This window comes from Ornithorhynchus anatinus, chromosome 8 (genome assembly GCF_004115215.2).
Source record: "Ornithorhynchus anatinus isolate Pmale09 chromosome 8, mOrnAna1.pri.v4, whole genome shotgun sequence".
In the NCBI taxonomy this organism is placed as follows: Eukaryota; Metazoa; Chordata; class Mammalia; order Monotremata; family Ornithorhynchidae; genus Ornithorhynchus; species Ornithorhynchus anatinus.
In genome coordinates this window covers 57,182,782-57,205,183 of record NC_041735.1, presented here as the reverse complement: position 1 = coordinate 57,205,183, position 22,402 = coordinate 57,182,782, and the positions used below count along the sequence as shown (strand labels likewise).

Below are 22,402 nucleotides of genomic sequence, written 5' to 3'. Positions count from 1 at the left end.
CTATGCATTATATCAAAAAAGAGAACTGCTTTTCTGATGTTCAAATAGTTATATAATACTTCATAGTGAACAAAGCTCTAGGTTCCACCTCAGAAGCTGATCTCCCTAGTGACTCTTATCAATTAATCAATCGTATTTATTTAGCACCTCAGAGCACTGTATAACAAAATTGGCAGACCCGATCCCTGCCCACAACAAGCATACAGTCTAACAGAGGAGACAGACATTACTATAACCAAATGAAGGATATGTACATAAGTCCGGTGGGGCTGAGGGACGGGTGAATAAAGGGTACAAATGCAAGTGTAAAGGCGATACAGAAGGGAGTGGGAGAAGAGGAAATGAAGGCTAGTTGGGGAAGGCCTCCTGGAGGAGATGCGTCTTCAGTAAGGCTGGGTAGGTTGGGAGAATGATCACCTGTCCAATATGAAGATTTCTATAGGTTAAATGGCAAATCTATCATTTTTTCCCCCACCAGTATCTTGGATTTCTATTGCAACTTTGCTGTGGAGCTCACAGGGCCCTCCCCCTTGCCCCCACTGTATGAGCCCATTCTGTCTCAGCACAGCCCGCAGAGTATGGTGGACAAGAATTCTGGCCTACAGCCTGCTAAGAGACAGAAACCGGGAGAACAATTAACAGGGGGCATGGTGGCCTCGTGTGGCCTAGTGGAAAGAGCACGGGACTGGAAGTCAGAGGACCTGGGTTCTAATCCCGGCTCTACCGCTTGTCTGTTGGGCAACCTTGGGCAAGTCACTTAACTTCTCTGCACCTTGGTTTCCTCATATGTAAAATGAGGATTAAATCCTACACCCTCCTACCTAGCCTGTGTGGCCCACGTGAGACTGGGACAATGTCCAACCTGATAATTTTGTAGCTACCCCAGGGCTCAGAAAACCCTTGACACATAGTAAGCATTTAAATACCATAAAAGGAAGTCAGGGCTACATCCAGCGTGGCTCAGTGGAAAAGAGCACGGGCTTTGGAGTCAGAGGTCATGGGTTCAAACCCCGGCTCTGTGTGACTTTGGGCAAGTCACTTCACTTCTCGGTGCCTCAGTTACCTCATCTGTAAAATGGGGATTAAGACTGCGAGCCCCACGTGGGACAACCTGATTCCCCTGTGTCTACCCCAGCGCTTAGAACAGTGCTCGGCACATAGTAAGCGCTTAACAAATACCAACATTATTATTATTATTATTATTAATCCAAGTCTTTTTTTCGTAATTGGGTGCTCTAGTCACTAGATTATACTGCTTCAACATTCAAATCATTTATTACTCTATTTTAGATGTGTATATACCTATGATTCTATTTATCTATTTTGATGGTATTGATGCCTGTTTACTTGTTTTGTTTCCTGTCTCCCCCTTCTGGACTGTCGATCCGTTGTTGGGTAAGGATTGTCTCTATCTGTTGCCAAATTGTACTTCCCAAGCGCTTAGTGCAGTGTTCTGCACACAGTAAGCACTCAATAAATACAACTGAATGAATGGAATTAGTGATTTTACTATGTATTAAGCACAAACTAGTGCCAATGTACAAGATGGTCAAGATTAGACTGTAAGCCCGTCAAACGGCAGGGACTGTCTCTATCTGTTGCCGACTTGTTCATCCCAAGCGCTTAGTACAGTGCTCTGCACATAGTAAGCACTCGATAAATACTATTGAATGAAAAGATGGTACAGTGCTCTGCATACAGTGAGCGTTCAATAAATACGACAATGAATGAATGGGAGACACATTGTGATCCTCGAGTGGTGCAGGGACTAAGTGGTAGGAAAGAGAGCTATCATCCCCATTTTACAGATGAGGAAATTGAGGCTCAGAGAGGTTTGAGACTTTTCCCAAGATCTCAAAGCAGACCAGAAGCAGAGCTGGGATTAAGATCCAGGTCTCCTGACGCCCAGTCTGCGCTCGCTCCACTAGGCCATACTGTCTCATTAAACAGGTGTGATCTCACCAGGTGTTAGATCAGGTGTGGTTTCAAGAATGGCCCAGCATGGATCAGATTTTTTTTTTAATTAATTGTATTTGATATTCGCATACCCTGTCCCAGGCACCGTACTAAACTCTGGAGTGGACCCAAGCTAATCAGGTTGGACACAGTCCATGTCCCACACGGGGCTCACAGTCTTAATCCCCATTTTCCCCAGCAGTCAAGTGGCAGAGCCGGGATGAAAACCCAGATCCTTCTGACTCCCAGGCCCATGCTCCATCCAATAGGCCACACTGCTTCTCATGGTTTTGAATGGAATTCCAATTATCATTTTTCCATGGCCTTTTTCCCATAAGCATTTTGGAATCCTACAATAATGAGGCATTAAATTTTTTATGTAGTCAAATCTTGAGGATTTACTGGGCATTATTGTGTACGCACATGCAGGAGCAAAACTCTCTTCTAGAAACCCCTCTTTATCCCAGTTCTCAGTGCCCCAGCAGGAACGTTTCTGGCAGGGAGATTGTGAGTGGCACAGCATAAACCACTATCGCTATAATCATTTCCATCTTGCAGATTCTCCAAACTGCAGTTTTAGAAATGAGGTTCAGTCATACCCGACTCCATCATCCTCACCACCATCACCACCATTTTTCTGCGCTACAAAATGTGACGGGGCAAACTATTTTGATAAGATTTTATTTATAGGCTGTTTCCACAGGGTTAAAATAAAGGTATCCATTTCAAAAATTCCAGAAAACAGTCTTCCTACCAAGGTGTGTAAAACCAGGGTATTGCACCGATTTAAAGAAGCCACCTGACCTGGGAAAAAAGCGCTGTGACTTAAATTTTTATAAATACCTATAAATACCTACTACCCCACTCTCGACACAACTATATTTATTTGAATACCAACTTCATTAATCTATTTTCACATCTCTCCAATTTAGAAAACTACATGTACTGTCCATTATCAGCCCCCTCTATGACACTCCAAACCGCCTTTGGGGGTGCGGTGGTTTTGCTACCCCAGATCTGTCCCCAGGGCTCAAGGGGGTGAAGCTCTTCCGTCCCTACGAGGCTCTGTAATCGCTGGGACCCTTAGGGAGCCTCCGCACAGTCTCACTGAACCTTTAGGTACCAAATAAGCTGCAGCATTTCTTGGCTACAGAGGCGGTATTTCAAAAATACAACAGGAAGACCAGCCATTTACCAGATTTAGAGAGTTTCAGCTCTACATCAGTGGAGTCAATCACAAACCCTCCCTTCCTCATGATGGATTTGATAACTTGATCTAATCAAAGTGAAGTTACTTCCACCCAGATGGCTGGACACACTTCTGATGGGGAGGGGAGAGAAAAATCGGTGACACCCTGCCTGGCGGCAATTAGGGACGAGGTTCGCGTCTGGCATTCCACCCCTCAATTCAGGAAAAATTGCAAAGATGATAAAGATTTGAGCCTATACCACAGGCACAGAACAAATGACCACCTAGAGAAAACCAATGTGGCCTAGTAGATAGAGCACAGGCCTACGAGTCAAAAGGACCTGGGTTCTAATTCCGGCTCTGCCACTTGTCTGCTGGGTGACCTTGGGCAAGTCATTGAGAAGAGCATGGCTCAGTGGGAAAAGCCCGGGCTTGGGAGTTAGAGGTCATGGGTTCTAATCCCGGCTCCGCCGCTTGCCAGCTGCGTGACTTTGGGCTAGTCACTTAACTTCTCTGTGCCTCAGTTACCTCATCTGTAAAATGGGCATTAAAACGGTGAGCCCCAGGTGGGTCACCCTGATCACCTTGTACCCTCAGCGCTTAGAACAGTGCTTTGCACATAGCGCTTAACAAATACCAACATGATTATTTAACTTCTCTGGATCCGACCGGGACCTATGCGGCTTGCCATTACACACAGCAGACCTTGAGCAAGTCACTTCACTTCTCTGTGCCTGTCACCTCATCTGTTATGTGGGGATTAACATTGTGAGCCCCAAGTGGGAGATGGACTGTGACCAAGCTGATTAGCTTGTATCTGCTCCGGCACTTACTACAGTGTTTGGCACATAGTAAGCGCTTAGATACCATAAAAAAATGAAGCACACCACTCATTTTGATTAACTGGGGACCAATATGACCATAAACTCGGTTTGGGCAGGGAACATGTCTACCATGTTCCAGAGAAGCCACATGCTCCAGATTAGAGAGGCAGCGTGGCACAGCGGATAGAGCACGGGCCTGGGAGTCAGAAAGTCATGGGTTCTAATCCCGGCTCCACCACTTGCCTGGGTGACCTTGGGCAAGTCACTTCTCTTTTCCATGCATCAGATGCCTCATCGGTAAAATGGGGATTGAGACTGCGAGCCCCACATGGGACAACCTGATTTGCTTGTATCCTCCCCAGCACTTAGTACAGTGCCTGGCACATAGTAAGCGCTTAACAAATACCATTATTATTATTATTATCACCAAGTCTCTTGTATAGTACTCTTCCAAGCACTCAGTATAGTGCCCTGTACATGGTAAGTGCTCAATAAATACCACCGAGGATGATGACGACTAATTATCTAGGTCCCTCTGCTCTCCTCCTCGTGTCCCCTCCCTCTAAACTTTGACCAATCCATTGATCACAGGCACTTCCAGCCAACGAATGGCCAGGAAAATGAGTGAAACTCAAACACTGTCAACTTTGCTATTGGTAAACAATTCCTGCCAAAGATCTGTCAGGGAAGGAAGGTGAAACAAATGGCTAAAATGAGATTCCTAGAATACCTCCGGATTGTGCCTACATATAATCAAGATTTCACTCTATCCTATGGCCAAGCGCTGGCGAGTGGGATTTCCCTAGCCACTTCGTACTTTGGAAAGTTTCCGTTTATGCTTAAACGCTACCTGTCGGCTTCCCTGCTTGGATGAGCAGCTGCTGGTGCTCCTTGAAGGCGACAGCGTTTTCTGGGCTACCCCAAGGTTCTTCTCCTCACTCATGGTGAAGCAATGGGTGGCTTTGGTCTTGGTCGATCAAACTGCCATCAGAAGAGGCTTCCGCCTATACAGGAACGAAACTCACCACACGCGTGTTTCACTTCTTATCCTGCACATCCTTATGGTCTTTTCTGTGGCCAGGAGATAGCTAAGGTGAAACAAAAGAGAGAGGCCGACCATGTCACAACTAATCTCTTATAGTAGCAACGCCTCCCCTAGAACTACTAGACGGTTTAGTAATGCTACCTGAAGGCATCCACGAATCTCTACAAACAATTCCCCAGCCACGACAACAGAAAAACCCAACGGGTTACAGTGGAATTCTGCTGGTCTTTTTCAAACACAGCAGACTAGTTAAGTATCAAGCTTCCGGTAAAATATTAAACATTCTTAGGTCTTCCGCGTTACTCACTCTGAGATCTTTAAACTGGAAGGCTAAAGCTATAAATAACACTGAGATTGTTCCTGAAAATGCAAGATCTCAGTTCAGTAATGACAATACACATGCATATCTGTAACTGTGACTGTGGATTCCCTGACTTGCTCCCTTTGTTCTTCCCTACTTCTAGCCTCACAGCATTTATGTACATATCTGTAATTTATTTACATATACTGATGTCGGTCTCCCCGTCCCTAGACTGTCAGCTCATTGTGAACAGGGGATGTGTCTGTTTATTATGGTATATACTCCAGCATTTAGTACAGTGCTCTGCACCCAGGAAGTGCTCAATAAATACGACTGAATGAATTCCCATGGTACCTCTCCCTCCCCCACTATACACATATTCCCAAGGTCCCAGATTTCAGGATTTGGGACAGAAAATAAAAGGCCCAGACTTAGTAGCCACACAATTAACTCCCATTGAGGTTAATTATAAACTACTTCACATTTGCTTCTAGAGGCTCACTGTGGGCAGGGAACGTGTCTACCAACTCTGTTGTATTGTACTGTCCCAAGTACTTATTAAAGTGCTCTGCCCACAGTAAGCGTTCAATTGATACCACTGATTAACTGATTGCTAGCTTATTCAATAAATGGCAGATCATATTTACTCTATTACTCCCTCAATTCATTTAAGTATCTGTCTTCTCCCCCCAGCTCCTAAGCTCTTTGAGTACAAGGATCATATAATAATATTTGTTAAGCACTTACTATGTGCCGAGCACTGGGATAGATACAAGGTAATCCCACGTCTCACAGTCTTAATCACCATTTTACAGATGAGGCAAGTGGGGCACAGAGAAGTGAAGTGGCTTGCCCAAGGTCACACAGCAGACAAGTGGCAGAGCTGGGATTAGAACCCATGTCCTCCGACTCCTGAACCCGTGATCTTTCCACAGAGCCACACTGTTTCATATAACTTTTAACTCTTTAGGAACCTTCCAAAGCACTGTTCTGAACACACTAAATAGATGCTATTGATGATAATGAAGTGGGGAAAGAAAATTCAAAAGATACCTCATATGACAAGATATGGGTGGACCCACTATTGTTATGGTGATTTCATCCTCCCAACTATCAATCAATGGTATGTATTGAGAGCTCACTGTGTGCAGAGTTCTGTATTAAGCTCTTTGGAGGGTACAACAGATTTTTGTAGACCTACCTGTGCCCTGCCCACCAGGTGCATACAGTCTAGAGAGGGAGACAGTCGCTAAAATAAATTATGGATACGCACATAAGTGCTACGGGGCTGAGGAAAGGGTAAATATCAAGTGCTTAAAGGGTACCGACCCAAGAAAATAGGCGGTGCACAAGGGAGAGCAGGTAGGGGACATGAGGGTTTAGTTGGGGAACTGCACCCAAAACCTCTCTTTGTAATTTTGCACATATCAACTTCTACATTCTTCTACTTAAGGACTTCTTCCTCTTTTTCTTTAAGTTACTACTGTCCAACTCTCCATTAGCCTGCATGTTCCTTCTGAGTACAAATTGTGTCTTCTCCATCTACTGTACTCTCCCAAGTGGTCTGTTCGGGCCTCTGCACAGTCAACACTTAAATTCTATCAATTGATTGACTGGTTGGCTGACTGTAGGTTTCTCATCACATCAGGACCGTAGACAAAGAGTACCGGTTTTTATTTACTACGCAGGGCCTCTAAGTCGAAAAACGACCAGGCAGTAGAAAATGAGAAATACAGTTGGAGTTGGAGGGAGGAGGAGGAGGAAAAGAAAGAGGAGGAGAAGGAGGAGAGAGGATGTGGACTTATATTATTTCCTAAACAGTACACAAGAGAGACTCTAACCCAAGAGGATGAAGGACAAGCTAAGGTTAAAACCTTAAGAACACCTCTGTTATTACTACTACTACTACTAATAATAATTGTGTTATTCATTAAGTGCTTGCTACATGCTAAGCACTGTACTAAGTGCTGGGGTAGAGACAAGATCATCAGTTCCCATTAGGGGCTCACAGTGTAAGTAGGTGGGAGAACAGGTATTAACTCCCCATTTTGCAGATGTAGTAACAGGAACAGAGAAATGAAGTAACTTGCTCAAGGTCACACAACAGACAAGTGGCAGGACAAAGAGCACGGGCTTGGAAGTCAGAGAACGTGGGTTCTAATCCCGGCTCCGCCACTTGTCTGCTGTGTGACCCTGGGCAAGCCACTTAACTTCTCTGGGCCTCAGTTCCCTCCTCTGTAAAATGGGGATTAAGACTGTGAGCCCCACATGGGACAACCTGATTACCTTGTATCTACCCATGGGCTTAGAACAGTGCTTGGCACATAGTAAGCACTTAAATACAAAAAAAAAACCCAAAAAAATTGGGATTAGAACACAGGTCCTCTGACTTCCAGGCCTGTGCTCTTTCCACTAGGCCATGCTGAAGCTTGACTCTGGCATTCTCAAGACTCTCATTCAGCTTTGAAAGTGGGGAGAGTAATTGCCTGTCGCATATGAGGAGGGAGGGTGTTCCAGGCCAGAAGCAGGATGTGGGTGAGAGGTCGGCAGAGATAGAGGAGATCAAGGTATGGGGAGTAGGTTGGCATTGGAGGAGCAAAGTGTGCAGGCTGGGTTGTAGAAGGAGAGCAGTAAGGTAAAGTAGGAGGGTGAAAGGTGATTGAAAAAGATAGGGTAAGATTCCATTATGTCAATCTACAAATGGAGAAACTGAGGTACACTGATTCAAGTAACTTGCTCTAGGACACTCAGGAGAATACCCGGGACTAAACTCAGGTCTTCTAACTCTCACTCCAGTAATTCGCTCCGACTGATTAGATTCTAAAAAGAAAATGACAGAAAGAACCTAATTTGGGACATTTCATATTTCTAGATGGGAAGAAAATCATTCAGTGGAGTTTGCAGTTTTAAAGCTCTACTCAATTCCTCTCTTCAAGTCAAGCTACAATGACAATAATAATAATAATAATGATGGGATGTGTTAAGCGCTTACTATGCGCAAAGCACTGTTCTAAGCGCTGGCGGTGGGGGGGATACAAGGTAATGAGGTTGTCCCAAGTGGGGCTCACAGTCTTAATCCCAGTCTTACAGTTGAGGTAACTGAGGCACAGAGAAGTTAAGTGATTTGCCCAAAGTCACACAGCTGACAAGAGGGATTAGAACCCATGACCTCTGACTCCCAAGCCCGTGCTCTTTCCACTGAGCCACGCTGCTTCCCTACAAGACACCTGCCGAAAACGCTGAAATGATTCATTCAATCATATGTATTGAGAGCTTACTGTGTGCAAAGTACTGTCCTAAATTATCAGTGATATGTTACAATTCCTCCTCATAATAAGCTCATTATGGGCAGGGAACATGCTTGCTAATTGGAGAAGCAGCATGGCATAGTGGATAGAGCATGGGCCTGGGAGTCAGAAGGTCATGGGTTCTAATCCTGGCTCAGCAGCTTGTCCATTGTGTGACCTAGGGCAAGTCACTTTACTTCTCTGTGCCTCAGTTCCCTCGTGTAAAATGGGGATTGAGAATGTGAGCCCCATATGGGATGGGGACTGTGTCCAACCCAATTTGCTTGTTTCCGCCTCAGTGCTTAGTACAGAGCCCGGCAACATAGTAAGTGCTTAACAAATACTATTATTATTATTATGTTGTACTGTACTCTCCCAAGCATTTAGTACAGTAGTCAGAGGTCAGAGGCTTGGGAATCAGAGATCGTGGGTTCTCATCCCGGCTCCGCCACTTGTCAGCGGTGTGACTTTGGGTAAGTCACTTAACTTCTCTGTGCCTCAGTTCCCTCATCTGTAAAATGGGGATTAAGACTGTGAGCCTCATGTCGGACAAACTGACTACCTTGTATCTACCTCAGTGCTTGGCACATAGCAGGTTCTTAAATACCACTATTGTTATTATTATTATTACAGTGCTCTGCACATAGTAAGTGCTCAATAAGTGATTGATATTCTTAAGAATAATATGAGCCATTACCAATCATCTAAGATGGGATGGAAAAAAAGGAGGGGAAAGGAAATGGAAGGTGAAAATGGAAGAAATTCAATGCTTACACAAGTAAAAAGCAGAAGAACCTATGCCTCCTATTTTTAATTAATATCTCCACACACAAACGGTAAACACCGAGAGCATGAGAGCTTCTGCATGTGTTCACAAAGGGAGGAATGAAGCTGGTTAAGATTTGAGACACTACAAACCACTGGGGCCAGCACTTAAGTACATGATGACATATAGTGAGGAAACCATCCCCTTTTTCAGTTAATATGGTCTGAGCCATTCCATCTGGTGAGTGTGTTGAAAGAGCGCCGAACATCAGTGGTGATGCAATTGGGAGTTCTGGGTGTGTGTGGGGGGGTCTGACATGAGCCCGCGTTTTTTGTGGGTTAACCTAATACCACAGAAAATGATGTAATAAATTCATGTGACACCTGGGTGCGTATAAGGGCCATCAATCATTCAATGGTATTTATTGAATGCTTAAGTTGTGTGCCGAACACCATGCTAAAACAGTCACTGAGTACAATGCAACAGAGTTGGTTAGCACAATCCCTGCCCACAGGGAGCTTAAAGGTCTCCCGTTCCCTCATATTCCCACCCGAAGCCCGCCCTCCCGCTGACTTTCTCCTGACTGTAGACAGCACCACCATCCCCCCGCCTCACAAACCCGTAACCTTGACATTATCCTTGACCCATCTTTCTCATTCACCTCTCATACTGAATCTGTCACTAAATCCTGTCGGTTCAACCCTTCACAACATGGCTAAGACCCACCCTTTCCTCTCCATCTACACTGCTACTACATGAACCCGAGCACTTATTCTATCCCGCCTTGATTATTGCATCAGCCTTCTTGCTGATCTCCCTGATTCCTGTCTCTCCCCATTCCAGTCCATACTCTACTGTCCAGATCACATTTTTCTACAAAAACATTTCATTCCCGATTCCCCACTCCTCAAGAACCTCCAGCGGTTGCCCATCACAAACAGAAACTCCTTACCATAGGCCTTCGGGTACTCAATCACCTTGCCCCTTTCTACCTTCCCTCCCTGATTTCCTACTACAAACCCACCCGCACACTTTGCTTCTCTAATGCTGACCTACTCCCTACACCTCCATCTCGTCTATCACGCCACTGACTCCTTACCCACATCTCACCTCTGGCCCGGAAGGCCCTCCCTCTTCATATTTGACCGACGATCACACTCCCCAGCTCTCCTCCAAGAGGTCCTCCCTGATCGAGCCCTCGTTTCCTCTCCCATTCCCTTCTGTGTCATTCTTGCACGTCCTTTATTCCACCCCTCCCTCAGTCCGACAACACTTACGCACGTGTCTGTAGTTTATTTATTTACATTACAGTCTGTCTCCCGCTCTAGACTGTAAATTCATTGTGGGCAAGGGACTGTGTCTACCAGCAATTTTGTACTGTACTCTCCCAAGTGCTTAGTACACTGCTCTTCATATAGTAAGTGCTCGATAAAGATGATTGATTCTTCAAGGCCCCATTTTGATCCTCCTTCACCTTTGGAACCCTTTCAAAATAAGTATAATAATTGTATCTGTGAAGTACTTACTATGTGTCACGCGCTGTACTAAACACTGGGGTAGATACAAGACGATCAGGTACCGCATGGGGCTCAAAGTCTAAGACGGAAGGAGGACAAGTATTGATCTTTATTTTGCAAGTCAGGAAACTGTGGCACAGAATGAAGTGACTTGCCCAAGGTCAAATGGGGATTCAAAGACTGTCCTCCCTCTTATTTAGATTGTGAGCCCCAAGTGGGACAGGGACTGAGTCCAGCCCGATTAACTTGTATCTACCCAGCAATCAGAACAGTGCTTTGACACATAGTAAGTGCTAAACAATAATAATAATAATAATGATAATGATGATGATGATAACCACAGTAACAAGTTCAGTAAACAGCTCCTTAAAATGAGTTTACAGCAGTGATTCGTACTGCCAGAAGCTTGCCACTGGAGGAAAGAGTAAAATCTTTCAGAGCAAGAATACGTTCTGCTCCAACGATCATCAGTAACACAACCTTAAAAGATGTCTAAGTTGCTCCTCCACGGTCTCGAGGCTAAAAAAATAACCTTTAAGTAGGACCAATTTTACCTTAGAAAAAGCTTCAACTAAGGGTAATCATAGGCTATGTCGCCCAGGGTGAATCTGTGGGATGTCCACGTTGGCCCTGGAACTGGACTTGAAACAGACTACCAGCCCTGTTCAGGGTGGGAGGCAGTAATTCAATTGTATTTACTGAACGCTTACCGTGTGCAGAGCACTGTGCTAAGTGTTGGGAGAGTACAATACAACAATAAGCACATTCCAGGCCCACAACAAGCTTAAAATCTAGGGTAATCTGGAGCATTCCCTCCCACTTCTTCAGGTAGGTCCCCATCTCCATACTATCTGCTGCTCCTCTAGAGTCAGTGGGCCTGGAATTGGCCTCGGCAAAATTCCATTTCCAATCTCTCCCTCAGAAGATGGGAAGATGGGAGGAGGTGATGGAAAAATCATCGGCAGTAACTGGTGAACACGTTTGCAGAGTGTTTTGTGAAGGACCTTAGAAACACAGTCGATTCTTCCGTAATGCGTGTTTCACCATATTCTGTCTAGGTGATGGCTGAATTACAGCATCTTTCCGACAAGCCTGTTGGGACTCAGCATGACAAGAGGATGAAAGAAATGGTCGTCGTACACTTGCATGCAGTGTCAAATATGGTGAGTAAGAAGGCCCACGCTTTTCTTAACACGGGGTTCCAAAAGAACACACGCAACCCCTGCGTATAAGAGAACTGGACGCACAATTGTAAAAAGAAATTAAACAATTAAAAATTCTTTCATGAATAGAGTGGTTTCTCAGACCAGGTAGTTATCACACTGCTCTCGCCCAAGCCGAACAAAGCGTTTTTGAGGAAATGGTTGCTATAGTGTTGCGATGTGCTACGTTCCTTCGTCCGGTATTGGCTGGCATGGTTACCACCACCCATGAGTCAGACCTCGGTCCCCATCTGATCTCAGTCGGGTCCACTTCCGTTTCAGCCCAGCCACAGATGGGGTCACGTCCAATACAGGACTCTACAGTTCATTTCCTTCACACGATTAATCCATCAATCAATAGTATTTACTGAGCACTTACTGTGCGCACTGTACTAAGCACTTGGGACAGTACAATATAATGGACACATTCCTGCCCACAATAACCTTATGGTATAGAGGGGCAGACAGATGTTAATATAAATAAATTACAGATATGTATGCAAGTGCTATGGGGCTGAGGGAGGAGTGAATAAAGAGCCCGGGCTTGGGAGTCAGAGGTCATGGGTTCGAATCCAGGCCCTGCCACTTGTCAGCTGCGTGACTGTGGGCAAGTCACTTAACTTCTCTGTGCCTCAGTGACCTCATCTGTAAAATGGGGATTAACTGTGAGCCTCACATGGGACAACCTGATTACCCTGTATCTCTCCCAGCGCTCAGAACAGTGCTCTGCACATAGTAAGCGCTTAACAAATACCAGCATTATTAATAAAGGGAGCAAATCAGGGTGATGCAGAATGGAGTGGGAGAAAAGCAAATGAGGGCTTAGTCAGGGAAGGCCTCTTGGAGGAGATGTGCAATATCTGCTAATATCTGAAAACACACACACACACACTTCTACAGCTCTACTAATCCTGGGATAATAATAATAAGAAGAAGAAGAATGGCATTTGTTAAGCACTTATGTGCCAGGCACTGGGATGGATACATGCAAATCAGGTTGGACAGAGTCCCTGTCCCACATGGGGCTCACAGTCTCAATCCTCATTTTACAGATGAGGTAACTGAGGCACAGAGAGTGAAGTGACTTGTTCAAGGTCACACAGCAGGCAAGTGGGGAACTGGGATTAGAACCCATGTCCTTCTGACTCCCAGACCCGTGCTCTACCCACTACGCTATGCTGCTTCTCTTGATGCATTAACTTAAGTGTCATTTGCTAATTAGTCTGAATTTTGGGGGCAGTCCCTAACAAGTGGTAGACTACAGGCATCTTGCAGGGCAAACAGCCAGACCTGAAAACCTACCTGGCAAGAGTTTTCTCTGCATTAGTAAGAGCTGAGTCTCTGAAATAGGTCAACAGGCACTCCAAGTCGGCAAGATAAGCCTTTTTCCTCCGAGTAACAAAGGCCTTTCATAAGAAGTATGATGCCTAGATAGTGATCTGAAGTGTACATAGGCATCATTTTTTATTTAAGGTCTATAGCAGACAAGAGCAAGCAATGGAATGGTCATTCATTTCACGTCAATGCCGTAAACATTTCTAAACAGAGAAACTGATCCTATCACATCAGGTCACATATAACTGTACTCTCCCAAGCACTTAGTACAGTGTTTTGCACACATAAGCGGTAAATATGACTGACTGAACGAATATCATTTTTATAAAGATGGGAGGTCCTGGGGGGTCAACAGAAACATTATTTATATTAATGTCTGTTACCCCCCTAGACTGTAAGTTCATTGTGGGCACGGAATGTGTCTGTTTATTCTTATATTGTCCTCTCCCAAGTGCTTAGTACAGTGCTCTGCACACAGTAAGCTCTCACCAAACACGACGGACTAAATGACAAAAGAACATAGGTCCGATAGAATAACCTGGTTTGAACCCCAGCTCCACTATTGGCCTACTGTGTGACTGTGGGCAAGTCACTCATCTTCTCTGGGCATCAGTTTCCTCATCTGTTAAATGGGAATAAAATCAATCATGAGCCCAGTGTAGGGCAAGCTCTGGATCTGATTTTATAAGCTTCTCCCCCACTGTTTAGCACATAATAGCCATAATTAATGCCATTGTTACAAAGTCTTATAAATATTAATATTTTACACATACTTCACCTTCCCACCCCAGGTAGAGAAAAGGCTATAGAACAATCAACTTTCAGGTTTAAACATCAACACTGCCTTCCCTGTGGCACTAATGTACATAGAGAAGCAGCATGCTTAGATAGAGCAGAGGTCTGGGAGTCAGAAGGACCTCGGTTCTTGCCCTGCCTGCTGTGTCATTTTAGACAAGTCACTTCACTTCTCAAGGACCTCATCTGGAAAACGGGGACTAAGATTGCGAACCCCACGTGCGACATGATGTGTCCAACGTTATAGTTACCCCGGCGCTTAGTACAGACGGTGAGCCCACTGTTGGGTAAGTATCGTCTCTATCTGTTGCCAAATTGTACTTTCCAAGCTCTTAGTACAGTGCTCTGCATATAGTAAGTGTTCAATAAATACAATTGAATGAATACAGTGCGTGGCACATAGTAAGAGCTTAACAAATGCCATTTTAAAAAAATGACTTACATATAATATAGTCTATTTATTTTACGTGTACTCTTACATACTCTTTTATACTAGATTGCTTCCTCGTGGCTCTCTATTCTGTGGTACTTTCCTAAGCAATTAGTCCAGTCGCCTGCCATAGAAGGTACTCAAAGCACACTACCGATCGATTACACAACAATCCTGCCTGAAACTAACCCCTTTCTGTGCTTCCCCCATTTTGGCCTATTCCTTCAGCACATGCCCCTTATCTGTCTCCGGAGTCTTTTGCATTCCACCACCCACAGCTTGACTCCACTTCTATTTTTATCATCAGGTTTGTCTGAAAAGGAAAGCCCTCCCTGAGAAAATTCACCATCATTCCACTGAAAATACATGCCATTCAAAACGGTATCATAAGATACCAGTAACAAGAGCTAGGAGTCAAGCATGTAGCAAGATTTCAGGACTGCAACTAAAGTACTAGAAAACAGGTTACAACAGATCATTCTCCTCAAAATAATCAATCGCTGGTATTTATTGAAAGCTTTCTGTGTGTACTAAGCATTTGGAAAAACAGTCCAACGAATAAAAGCATGGAGTGGTGTATCAGTGATCCAGGCCTGGGAGAAGAAACTGAGGAAGTACAGTGAAGTTTCTCTAAAAACTGAGAACACTTTTGTAATACAAGTTCAATAACTAGAGGTGAGCCTGAATACTTCTGAGGGCAGGGAGCATGTCTACTATTAACACTGTACTCTCCCAAACATTTAATAGAGTGCTCTGCACAGAGTAAGCACTTAAATAAGATTGATGACTTGCAGAATCTATGGAAAATTTCATTTGAGGGAACTTTTTTGTTTAAAAGGAATGGCCTTTGGCATCTCTGTTTCAGAAAATGTGCTCTTTTTGCAAAGTAGTGAGGGCCACTGGACAAGACCTCTAGACTGTAAGCTCACTGTGGGCAGGGTACATATCTACCAACTCTGTCGTACTATACTCTCCAAGCACTCAGTACAATACCTTGCACACACTAAGTGTTCAGTAAATGTGACTGATTGCAACCAAGTGTGGGTTGAGACTGAAAGTCTCATACAATACTGCAGCTCAGCTGAAAACTGGGAGACAAATTGCCTGAGCTAGACCAGCACAGCTCACTGCAACCCAGAAAAGGGTGACTCTCTGAGAAGCTTCCTAAGAGTCATGAGACAAGGAGGCAAAAGCGAAAACAACCTGATAGCCCAGCATGGGGCAACCTCTACATATGCCAGTGTGGTCAGAACGGTGAGTCCCATATTTGTGCGCACGTGCACACACACAAATAACTCCATCTTTGAACAGGACAGGTACCTACGAGGCTCCCACGAATACAAAGTTCTGTCAGCCCTTCCATGACACCAAACTCCATAAAGACTCAGTTCCTCCCTTCCCTGCACATGTATTAGGGAACGTCTCTACCGACTGTTATACTGTACTCTCCCAAGCGCTCAGTACAGTGCTCTTCACATAGTAAGTGCTCAGGAAATACCACTGATTGATGCACTAATGAAACAGAGGATGGAAAAAAATAAAACATTTCAGTAGATTTATATGCTACTTAGTCTTTTCATTTGGTAAAGTGAAGTTGAGCTGAACAATGTCTCCTTTCCTCACGAAGGATGCCCAGCCCTTCGCCTTAGGTGATGAGGACCTCATCTTATGTATTTAGTCAGGAATCTGTGACACTAATAAGATGACATGTAGGGCTACTTCAGGGACCTGTGCAGCCTGCCCATGTCATATCTGGGTGAGCAATGCAGATTACAGGTGAGAGTCTATTAATGATTCTTTGAATATGACTAGCACTGTTTCCCAAAGCACTTTTACGTACTTCATTTTGCCCTCCCAACATTCTTGTGAGGTAGCAGAGGTAAGGATTATTAACCCAATTTTTCAGACATGGAATGGGAACTACAGGGAGTTTAAGTGACACGCCCAAGGTCATGAAGCAGGCTAGAATATGGAGTTGGGAGGGATACATAGGACTCTTGCTTCTCATGATGCCCTGCTCTTTTTACTAGAAACCATACTGCCTATTCATCACCACCATCAACAATGTCTGGTGGACAAGAAGAGTTTCTCTTTCCAACTGAGATATTCATGAGACACAATTAATAACAAGGAGGGGGGTGTCTAATTAAAAAAAGAGAATGACTAAAACGATATTAAAATAGCCATCAACCTTCCAAATATTCAGACTTCAGCTTGCCCTACATTTAATATTAGCTAATCGCCTTGTGCATAACAGCACTCGATTATTCCCATCCAAAAAAATAAATGAGAACCCTCAAATACACTCATTATATTCATTGTATTCAGGAGCTGGGGGGTGGAAGAGAGGAGAATCACACAGATTTTCTACCGGGACAATATGAAGAAGAATCTGTTGTTAGTTGTCAATGCTCCGTGGGGCTGTGGTGGTGAGTGAGAAACAGGGTGGCCTATTGGAAAGAGCACAGGACTGAGAATCAGAAGACCTGGGTTCTACTTCTGGTTCTGCCATTTGCCCGCTATGTAGTCTTGGGCTAGTCACTTATTTTCTCAGGGCCTCAGTTGCCTCATATTCATTCAGTAGTATTTACTGAGTGCTTACTATGTGCAGAGCACTGTGCTAAGCGCTTGGAATGTTGTAAAATGGGAATTAAACCCCCGTTCTCCCTCCCCCCTTAGATTGTGAGCCCCAGGTCGGAAAGGGCCTGGGTCTAAATCTGATTGCCCTTCTTTGCCCGCCAGCACTTAGCAGGCAGCTTGGAGCTTTAGAGAAAAGTTTATAAGGCCAAGCGTTTCTATTTGGCAAGAAGAGAATTTTTACACCGAGCATTTTCTCACTCATTCAATAGTATTTATTCAATAGTATTTATTGAGCACTTACTATGTGCAGAGCACTGTACTAAGCAATTGGAATGTACAAATCAGCAACAGATAGAGACAGTCCCTGCCCTTTGATGGGCTTACAGTCTAATTGGGGGAGACAGGCAGACAAGAACAATGGCAATAAATACTGAGCGCTTACTATGTGTAGAGCTTTCTCTACATTTCTTCTAAAAGCTCTCTGACCTGATTAATTGACAAGCATGTCAAAATTTGCATGCTGTGCAGTTTATCTTTATGCTGAATTATGGGCCCGGTCAGCACTGACCCAAAGGTGACCGACGGGTAAGGCTAAACACTGACCTCTCCTCTCCAACAGGAAGTCCTAAGGAATTCAGCAAGTCTGAACACCTCCCCAAGCTCTGGTCTAAAAATGCCTTAGTGGTGCGTATTGAGTCTGGAATGGTTTCTTTACCCTCCTACACCGCTGTCGGTAGCAAGAGCGTCATGAGATTATGTATCAGGAAATGAAAAGCAAGCTCTACCAAGGAGCATAACAGTGAGGCAGTTTTAAATTGGATTTTCCACTTGTTAAGGCTATTTCTGCTCCTCTGATGTTGGGGTTTTTTTTCAAGCCAGAAGCATTAACCACCCAGTTTTTCACCATGATGGATGTTCCAAAGGAGTTATTTCAAATCTGACTCAGGTTCCTGGAGTTGCTAAAAACATCAACTAAATGACTGATGGACTCTTCCATTCATTCAGAACAAACTTGCTTCTTTGGAACTGTTTCTCCTTTCCTAGTTTCCTTGAAAAGACTGAAGAGTCATTAGAACTAGGGTTGATCACACCCGATTAGACTGTCATACAAGACCACCACATTCAATGACATTATAAAGCCTAGAGAATTTTCAAGGCACAACCCAAGGGCTTACACTGCTCTCAAAATGAAGGTCTGTCAGCTTCCAACAAACACTGACATCTAAGCCCTGCAAAAGTGTTTTGGGGCTGATCAAAGACCCAGGGGGAGGAGAATTTGGGAACCGCTGCCTACCACAATCAGTTCAGGAGATTTCCTAAGAGCCAAGCAAAATCAATCGAACGTATTTATTGAGCACTTACTGTTTGCAGAACACTGTACTAAGTGCTTGGGAGAGTACAATTCAACAGGGTTAGGAGACACATTCCCTGCCTACTAAGAGTTTACCACCTAGAGGCTGTTAGAAAACAAACTCGATGGTCCCTAAAACGCTACTGATGGTTTTTGTTTTTCTTCCTGTCTGCAGTCAAGACCTTGAGTATATAATTTGATCATTATGCTTTTTTTTGATCCTTTATTGTCCTAGTCTTTGATTTCAGGAGCTCTTTCAGCACACAACTGGGCTGCCAAAAAGTTTTTTGAGCTCAGTAACTGTCAGCAAGCCCTATATTACTCCAATGCTAGTTCAAGTCACTCCTGGATGGAAACCTTAGTACACTTGCAGGGAGGAAATGTATTGTGCCATCTGGTACTTTTTAGTGGTATCTGTTAAGCATTTACTGCATTCTGGGCACTGTACTAAGCACTAGGGTAGATACAAGTTAATCAGGTTGGACGCAGTCCACGTCACACACGGGGCTCACAGTCATTTTACAGATAAGGTAACTGAGGACCAGAGAAGTGAAGCGACTTGTCCAAGGTCACGCAGCAGACAAATGGAGAAGCTGGGATTAGAATGCAGGTCCTACTGACTCCCTGGTCAGTGTTATATCCATTAGGCCGCTCCGTATTTCTTGAATACTATTTTACCAAGGTTAAGTGTTTAAAAACTTTGAAAATCTGACAGCTCTACCTTTTTATTTCACCACTGAATGTGGTTATAAATTCAACCTAAAGTACACACTCCTCTCTATGAACACGAACATTTGCTAAGCATTACTTTGACTGTTATTCCCATTCAATGCTCACAAAAATGGAAAGGGGAAGAGTTGTTTATAAGTCAAGCATCTTCTGAACATTAGAATAGTGGTTAATGTTTGAGAATTATTTGATCTGGATTTATTACTGGATCTTTCCTTCTCTATTCCTTTTTCGTGCATTCTATGCTACTGTGCACCTCTGTGCAGAGCACTATACTGAGCACTAAGAGTACAACAAAAATACATCATTGTATATGACCTCAAGGAAACTGTGGGAGACAATTACCTGCAAACAGGAGCAGAAGAAGGAATAATGCTACAAAGGTTGATTGTAGGAGTATGAAAGAATACATTTAGGTGTATGCAAAATGATGTTGACATAAATTTATACCACTTCTCTTTAGCATTTAAGTGCAAAGAGTGACTGACATGATCTGGAAGATTTTCATTGAATTTTTGTGAGAATTTGTTTACATGGGAACTCTATAAGCAGCAGCAGCAGCAGCGTGGCTCAGTGGAAAGAGCACAGGCTTTGGAGTCAGGGCTCATGAGTTCGAATCCCAGCTCTGCCACTTGTCGGCTGTGTGACTGTGGGCAAGTCACTTAACTTCTCTGTGTCTCAGTTCCCTCCTCTGTAAAATGGGGATGAAGACTGTGAGCCCCACGTGGGACAACCTGATTCCCCTATGTCTACCCCAGCGCTTAGAACAGTGCTCGGCACATAGTAAGCGCTTAACAAATACCAACTTCATTATTATTATTATTATAATCCTGTATTTTCTTGGTCTCCTACATCAATAGATGTGGGAGTGGGGAAGGTAAGGAAAGGATTAGAGATAAGTAAAGGATAGGATTAGAATGAGTAGAGTCAGAACCCATTGTGGATGTACGCATAAAAAAAGATCTGGATTTTAAGAGTCCCCAACTTGTTAGCAAGACTACTATAATAAATCCATTTCATTTTCCTTTTGGTGTTCTGGACAGCTGGAAGATAGTTCAGCTACCTTCAATCTTAAAACAGATACAAGATATCTTTCCAGCACTGCAAAATCTCTCTCTCCTCCCCTCCCCCAACCGCCTTCTCCCCACCCCCTCCCTTACCGCCCATTAATTTCCTCCAAAGCTGTTCTGACAAGTTCATCACCTAGATCTGACCCATTCTTACTCACCTGAACCTGATCCCCACTGGGCCTGTTACTTCTCTGATTCAAGAAGCAGAAATGAACTTCAGTCATTTCAGTCAGCTCTCCTCCTACCTTACCTCACTGCTCTGCAACTGTAACCCGGACCACACACTTTGCTCCTCCAACACCAACCTACTCATTATACCTTGATAATAATAATAATAATAATGATGGTATTTGTTTAGCATTTACTGTGATCCAGGCACTATACTAAGTGCTGGGGTAGACAGTCGGGTTGGACACAGTCCCGATCACACATGGGGCTCACATTCTTAATCTCCATTTTACAGATGAGGGAAGAGGTCCAGAGAAGTTAAGTGACTTGACTAAGGTAACACAGCAGACAAGTGGAGGAGCCGGAATCATTTGTCTCACCACCAACCTCTTGCCCACATCCTCCCTCTGGCTTGAAACTCCGCGCCACACCCCCTGCTTCATGTCTGACAGACCGCCACTCTCCCCATCTTCAAAGCCCTGCTAAAATCGGATCTCCCCCCAAATGGTCTCCCCTGACTAGACCCTCTATTCACCTATACACTTAAGCACTTGCTATTTGGCTCACTCACAGCACTTTTGTACATATTCATTTTCCTTAACTGTAATTTATTTTAATGTCTGTCTGCCTCTATATACTGTAAGCTCCTTGTAGGCAGGGATCATGTCAAACAACTCTATTGTAATAATAATAATGGTATTTGTTCATTCAATCATATTTACTGAGCACTTACTGTGTGCACAGCATGGTACTAAGTGCTTGGAATGTACAATTTCAACAGATAGAGAGACAATCCCTGCCCAACAACGGGCTCACAGTCTAAAAGGAGGAGACAGTAAAACTGTTAAGTGCTTACTATGTGGAAAGCACTGTTCTAAGCTCTGGGGTAGATACAAGGTAATCAGGTTGTCCCACATGGGGCTCACAGTCTCAATCCCCATTTTACAGATGAGGGAACTGAGGCACAGAGAAATTAAGTGACTTGCCCAAAATCACACAGCTGATAAGTGGTGGAGCTGGGATTAGAACCCACAAACTCTGACTCCCAAGCCTGTGTTCTTTCCACTACGCCAGGCTACTTCTCTCCCAAGCACCTAATAGAGTGCTCAGCACACAGTAAGCACTCAATAAATGCTAGTGATTGACTGATATATCAAGGTTTTTTAAAAGTTTTAATTAACAAGATTCACCATTTTTAGACATCATTTAAGATGAATTTTTTGGCAAAAGGGAAAAGCTCGAGAAGTTAGGTCAGTCAACAAGAAAGACTGACTGAGGCATAGATAACAGGTACCAATTGGGTTACAGGGAGAAGGAAGGTTTATTCTTAACCACTATGAAGGGGCCAGGAGAGAAAACTTTAATAAGGCTTTGAAGGTAGGAAGAGTGGTGGTCTGTTGGTTATGAAGGGGGAGGGCAATCCAGGGCAAAGGGAGGATGGGGGCAAGGGGGTCAGTAATGAGACAGATGAGATCAAGGTACAGCGAGTAGGTTGGTGTTAGAGGTGGTGAGTGTGCAGGTTGGGTTATAACAGGAGATTGGCCGGGTAAGTTAAGAGACGGAGAGATAATTGAGTGCCTTAAAAACTAATGGAAATGAGTTTCTGCTTGATGAGCACAAGGATGGGTAACCAAAGGAAGTTTCTGAGGAGTGCGGAGATATGGTTCTAATTAATGTAATGACTCACGTAACTGTCCCCACTTTTTGCAACCCAAAACAGAGGAAGGGCTACTTTGTAGGGAAATAAGTCTAGCATTGAAGGGAGCAGAAGAAAATCAGACAAGAAGAGTAAAGGCTGGGGGAAGGCAGAAAAAGGTTAAAACAAAAAAAACAAAGTTGGTAAAAAAAAAACTCTGT

At 44.0% G+C, this 22,402-nt stretch overlaps 1 protein-coding gene across 3 annotated transcripts in view; it reads right to left on the bottom strand.

Annotated features, from left to right (window-relative positions):
* Positions 1-22,402, bottom strand: part of OSBPL3 (oxysterol binding protein like 3) — a 141,684-nt gene that overhangs the window by 76,875 nt on the left and 42,407 nt on the right. For 2 of the 3 annotated variants that reach the window (XM_007667342.4, XM_029070996.2), the window contains exon 2: positions 4,820-5,057. In XM_007667342.4, coding sequence (XP_007665532.2) covers positions 4,820-4,912 — 93 coding nt within the window. In that variant the 5' untranslated portion in view covers positions 4,913-5,057. The remainder of the gene's footprint in view (positions 1-4,819; positions 5,058-22,402) is intronic. The other variant, XM_029070997.2, reaches the window with a different exon arrangement.